This window comes from Poecilia latipinna, unplaced genomic scaffold, assembly GCF_001443285.1.
Source record: "Poecilia latipinna isolate Pla-1442-1.1 unplaced genomic scaffold, P_latipinna-1.0 Scaffold823, whole genome shotgun sequence".
NCBI lineage: Eukaryota > Metazoa > Chordata > Actinopteri > Cyprinodontiformes > Poeciliidae > Poecilia > Poecilia latipinna.
The window spans coordinates 253224-259377 of NW_015113439.1; the positions used below are offsets into that span (position 1 = coordinate 253224).

General features: G+C 39.8%; 1 protein-coding gene across 1 annotated transcript; it reads left to right on the plus strand.

Moving 5' to 3' along the window:
* Window positions 1-224: 224 nt before the first annotated feature.
* LOC106956491 (uncharacterized) lies at window positions 225-6151 on the plus strand. Its single transcript, XM_015047372.1, has 6 exons — window positions 225-413; window positions 867-1008; window positions 3142-3279; window positions 5176-5234; window positions 5324-5494; window positions 6090-6151. Exons 1-6 carry the CDS (start codon window positions 293-295, stop codon window positions 6149-6151), a joined length of 693 nt encoding a protein of 230 aa, XP_014902858.1. The 5' UTR covers window positions 225-292.
* The last annotated feature ends 3 nt before the right edge of the window (window positions 6152-6154 follow it).

Here is a 6154-nt window from a genome sequence, read left to right on the forward strand (position 1 = left end):
TGGACTTTTCATTATTAGCCCTTTTATGACATTTGTGCTTTGATGTATTTTTGTTTTATCTAGTTTACTTTCAATCACTTATCTACTGAATAACCCTGGAGAAATTCTGTCATGTTTTATTGAATCTGATTTTTAATAATAAAATTATAAGAAAATATATGTCACTTAATCTATAATCCTTTGAATAAGTTTAAATTTGGACCTTTTTGTTCTCCTTTCTCTTCTCTTCCAGTCTTGTTCTCTGTCATTCAGTCCCACTGACAGCAGTGCTGAAGGTCCGTATGCGGTTCAGATGGTTCTGGAGGATTTTCCCAGACAGAACATCACTCTGACTAACGGCTATACTGGTGTACAGTCAGTGATAACACCCAGCGATCCCATGTACCAGAACCCCCTCCAGTTTGTTTTCAGAGGTAAAACTGGATCACCAGTTTTACATAGTTTTACCTCCATGTAGTTCTTGATTTGAACTACATAGAGCAGCTCTGGACTTGGAGTGTTTGTTTCTGAGCTGAATAGTTTGGATCTGCAGGAAATTATTTTAAACATTATTTATTTATTCATTTATTATTAAAATAATATAGTGAAATTATTATTAATATAGTATATTATTATTATTATTGGAAATTATTTGAAACATCAATAAGTAGAACAGGAACTTCTTAAAATTAAAGCTGGTCATATTTTTGGCCCAACGTTCAGGAAGTAATATAACAAAACTAAATTTAACTACAACTAAGCTGGCAAAATATCTGGCTTGATTAAATATTCACCTTCCAATGAACACCTGCAGGTTGTTTTAATTAATTATCAAGACCAGCTCCGTTCAGCTTGAATTAATGTGTTTCTTTGTTATTTTCTTGCAGTGGATCCTGCAGCTCCGTCCTGCACAGCAGGTGAATATCTGCCCAGGTTTCTGCCTCCAACTCCTGAACATGGAGCTCAGATGTCAACCAATGACAGCGAGACTCTGGAAATCATTATCAGAGCAGAAGCAACCCAGGCTGAGTGAGTGACTACTGGGGCCGGTTCTAGTCATGTATACGTGAGGGGTCAGGCGAAAATGTTAAGGAGGTGTCATTATGTTTATACACATTAGGGGTTGATAGACTTCATATATTTTATGGTGGACTAAAAAATGATAAACGTCGAGTAGAAGTAGACTCCTAGCAGTGATGTCATAGAAACGTAAGCGAACTTCACATTAACTTACAGGCTGTATTATATTCACAGCAAATATTGACAAAAAAGCCTTTTAAGTCTATTAACAAACACATAAGAAACAGAACATCATTCCAGACTTCTTCGTCAGCAGCGGATTAAAGTCTGAAAAGTTGCACAAAGTCAGGTGTGACCTTTTTTTCCCCCTTGAACACTGGCTACTGATGACCGCATATGCTGGACAGCTGCATATAGGAGCCAAATTATCACACTGACCAGAGACACAACGGTGCTTTTGGTTTGTGCATCACAACCCAAATTTATTATGAATGGATCATACTGCTGTCTTGGTTCAAAAACGCGCTCAACTCGAACTGTTGAAACCAGAATTATAACTTAGCCTTCAGTCCCTGACATCACCGCTGTACCACTTTTTGTTGCTCTTTTTTCCATCCTTTTCACTTTGCCGCTAATATCAGAATGTTTACATAGCTTTTATACTTTTGGCTGTCTGAGGACACATTTTGAATATTAAATCAGGTGTTATAATCAGTTATTCAGTACTTGAGTAGTTTACCAAATACTTTTTACACTTGCTTAATTAAGTGTGCTTTTAAGGTATGCTACTCTGATTGGAGTACAATTTTGGGGTACTCTAACCAACTATGCATGAATGGTTGCCCTATGTACCACATTTTAAAAACAAAAACCACCACCATAAAATAATGTCTATCACTGCAGCGGACGTCCCACCACATGAGAGTCAGGTGACGCACCGCGGTGGGCATCCCTTATTTTTATTTCTGAAAGCTGGCAACCCAAACTGTGTAACTCTGGGGCTTGTTTTGTAGCTGTAGTGTTAGCAAAACATTGTGCTTCTTTCGTGCACATTTAAGATTTAGACAACTTGACAGATAAAGTCGCCATCGTTGGCAAGCAGGTTGGCTAGCAGGGGGCGGGATCTCACTCTCGTGAGGCTCGTTTAAATACTGAATGCTGATTGGCTGTTTACACGCGGCTGAGAAGTTTCAGCTGCAGCCTGACCGCAGACAGACAGAAGAAGACCGCAGCCTGCTCAGCACGGTGCACAGCAGAACCTCAGATAAAGGAGATGGTCTGTTATTTGTGGCAAGTTTCATTTGAGGGGGCAAGACGTTTGTTTGAGGGGCACTGCCCCCTTTTGCCCCAGCGTATAGCCCCCCCCCCCCCGGTGATTACTACCGGAACTTCTTAAAATTAAAGCTGGATTGTGTCAGCATTTTCAGGAGAAAAAGTCTGGAGTTCAATTTCTCTGACTGAAAATAAACAGTGAAAACCCTAAAAACCAGAGGCGGTCACAGCTTGTTTGGCAGCCTGGGTGACCCACCTTTGCGGCGCCAACAACTCTGTTGGCAAAGGGAGCTGGGGGGATGTTGGTGTATTAGTGTCATGATTTGCAGGTGTTGATGGTGAGGAAGACGCAGGTGAGCCCAGGTTGAAGATGATTAAATGATGAATATTTAATAATAACTCCAGCACACGGAACGGAACAACTGGGAAACAAGACGTACAACCATAGACAAGGACCTGACAAGAAACAAAGACAATAGGTAGACTTGAATACACAAGGAGGGTCATCACAGGAACGAGACACACCTGGGAACAATCAGGACAGGACGGCACAGAGACTCGCAGGGGAACAGAACTAAACAAACACAGAGAAACCTCAATATAAATACAGAGAAAACACAGATCCTCACAATTAGGTACTGTTGACAATTGGATCCTGTGGTTGTAAGAGCAGGCGGCTGGAAGAGGGAGTGGGAGGTGGGTGTGAGGTCGCACATGCTGCCCCCCACGAGATGCCAACCTGGTCAGTTGCCCATTTCAGAAACCACCACTGCTAAAAACTGTATATCAGTGAAAAACTCAAAAACACCTGTTTGAGGAGGTTGGGAAGCTTTGGAAATATCTAAACTGTGTCTCTCCTGTTTCTTAAAGGACCACTGAGCTCCTGTTCAGCGGACCGGCTGGTTCATCCAAGAGTTCATCAGGATCAGGAAACTTCAGGCTGACATGGACACCAATTGACAGTGACAAAGGACTGAACAAAACTCTCTGCTTTGTTGTCCAAGCAAAGTTAGTGTCTTATTAATTTTACTGTTGTTTCAACTGTTAACTTCTTGTTTCCTCTCAGTTATTTTCCTATCCATAGAAGCTACATCTGGCCCGGAGTTTTATTTGGTCTGATTCCTTCAGCTGAGATAAATCTCCCGACATCTAATCATTCTTCCTCTCCTGCTAATAACCTTTTACTTTCACGAACATCAAAAATAACCTTAATCCAGTTCATTTGTTTCTTCTTGTGTGTCCGCTCTTTTTTTCTCAAACCTCCATTTGTGGCAGATGGCTGCTTGTACTGAGCCTGGTTGTGGTTCTGCATCTACTAGAGATTTATTCCTGTTAAAGGGGAGTTTTTTCCATCCACTGTCGCTTTGTGCATGCTCAGCATGAGGGATTGCTGTAGAGTCATCAACAACGCAAATGATTTTCTACTTTCCAAGAGGAGTAAATGCTGCAAGTCAATGACTTGATGTAATGTCTGGGGTTTCCTTAGTTATAATTTTTATATTGGATTTTGAATAATTACTTGTTATGTTGAAGTCATAAAAGAAAAAAATGTCTTTAGTGCACAGCTAATACCGGTAGCAACTGAAAAATTGAGGACTGAAAGAGAGAGCTAACTAACATAGGACTTACAGTACGACTGTAATGGCAGGCAGACAAATGCCATTCGATGAGGATCCGACAAGAGACAAAGCTAACAGGTGGGACTAAATACACAGGGAGGGTAATCAAGGAATGAGACACAGCTGGGACGCAATCAATGGGAAGACGCAAAGACAGAGACTCACAGGAAAGCAACTGAACACAGAAAACCCTAAAAATAAATGCACAGAAACACAAATCATAACATTCAGTTCTGATTTATAGGAACCAAAAGTTTCAGGGAATGTGATTCAGAGCTGAAGAACATAAAAACCAAAATATGCCTCACCATGTTTACTTCTAGTCCAGTAAGCACCACTTAAAGGGGAAGTATTCTGCAAAATCAACTTTTTTGAGCTTTTCACCATGTTACAATTTTCTCATCAAATGCTTACCTGGAGTGTTGCTTTAAGTTTTTCATGCATGTTTCATTATTGGAGGTGTAATTCAATTTCATGCAAAGGACTGCCTATTTACCTAAAGCTCCACCTTAGAGCTGCAGCCCACTGTTGAGCTTTTGCTTCACAGAACATCTCCTCCCCTTTGACTCCCTCACTCAGCTCCTTCAGACTAGCCAGCAGCAATTAGCAAACATCTGGTGTAACTGTGCATCAGCTGAGCTCATTATGAGATACATCTCAGTGCAATGTAATTAAAAATGTTAATAAAGGGTTGATAGAGGAGCCATGTTGTGATGAAGGCGGAGTTTCAGGAAGAACAGGAGTTTTTAAAGAGACAGAGGCTAAATTTTAAGGCTTTAAATCATGAAGTCAAATTTTGTTTGAGTCATATTTGATACAAATAGGATTTTTTAAATCAATGAAGGTAACTAGTTACTTTATCACTGGGTTACTTGATTCCTTGAAGAACTGTTGTAAACAGCATCATGGAGAAAAGTTTGAGCTTTTTAAAGGGACAGAGGCCAATTTTAGAAATTGGTGCGATGCAAAGTCAAATTTCTTTTGAGTTGTATAATATATGCCTGGACATAATCTCTCCTCCACATTAAGCAGATCTCCTAGGGGTCTGAATGGTTCATCATTGATAGAAAACTAAAACTTATTTTGGCACAAAATCACACTGGATTCATCACCACAGAATCAGAATCTCATTTTCAGAAATCCTGCACCTCTGGCTTTGATAGTTGCTTTATATCAGCTTAATACTGAGTTGGTACAGACTGTTGTTTTAAGACTTCATTAAACTGAATTGTCTGCTTATTTTATTAACAGTTTTATATCTAAGCTGTTGCTCCATTTACCTCAGCTCCTCTGGCTCTGTATACCAGTCTGACCTTCGGTGCGTCTTTGTGACAGCTGGAGAAAGTGAGTGGAAATCTCTGCTTTGGTCTTGAATTCAATCAGTTTTTCCCTAAACTGATAATGTTGCAGCTGATCTGCTGCTCCGTCCACAGGTCCACCAACTGTTTCCCCTCCGACTGTAGCTGCTACCACGATTACACCCAGCATGACAACCACACCTCTATTCACAACTACAACTCCACCAACTACACCTCCACCAGCTACACCTCCACCAGCTACACCTTCATTGTCCAGCTCAGACTCAACACCAGACCCAGGACGATGTAAGTGTGACATAAGTTTATGTTAGAAAACATCACCAACCCTGATAAATGTAGACGTCAACTTAAGCCTTTTTATCATTAACCCCATTAACCTGCAGCTGAACGCCCGCATGTCATTTTTCCATTGTATTTTCCAGGGTTGAGAGTTTAAGGGTTGTAAACTCTCTTTAAATCTGCTCTTGACCAAAAATATGTTTTTGCCATCCATAACAAATGGATTTATAAATAATGCAAGACAATTAGCAGCATTAAACTTTCCATCCGTCTGTGTGCCTGAGGCATAAAGACTCTTCAAGGATCTCATTCAAATTTTATTCAGCAATATGACATCGTCTTTTCTTTAACAAATGTAATTACTACCTTCATGTCTCATGATACACACTGTAGGTTTTTAATGATTTAAAAAAAACTTTATCTTGGATCCTATATATATTGTCACCTTCCTAACACGATGGTCTACATCACTTTTTCCCAAAACTTATTCTGGCAAAATATTAAAAATAAAAATAAAAAAATACCACCTCTTTCTTTCCTGTACCTGTTTAAAGCAAAAAATAATGATCCTGTTAGTAATGTTGACTCTCTTTGCTTCCAGATTATGTTTTGGCTCTGAATTTAATTATCTCTGCTCCACTGACGTTGATTTTATGTCAATAGAGA

Coding starts and splice junctions, on each gene's coding strand:
- LOC106956491 (XM_015047372.1), top strand. CDS start 293: ATGGTTCTGGAGGATTTTCCCAGACAGAACATCACTCTGACTAACGGC. Junction 414..866: donor CCTCCAGTTTGTTTTCAGAG/GTAAAACTGGAT, acceptor ATTTTCTTGCAG/TGGATCCTGCAGCTCCGTCC. Junction 3,280..5,175: donor TGCTTTGTTGTCCAAGCAAA/GTTAGTGTCTTA, acceptor CATTTACCTCAG/CTCCTCTGGCTCTGTATACC.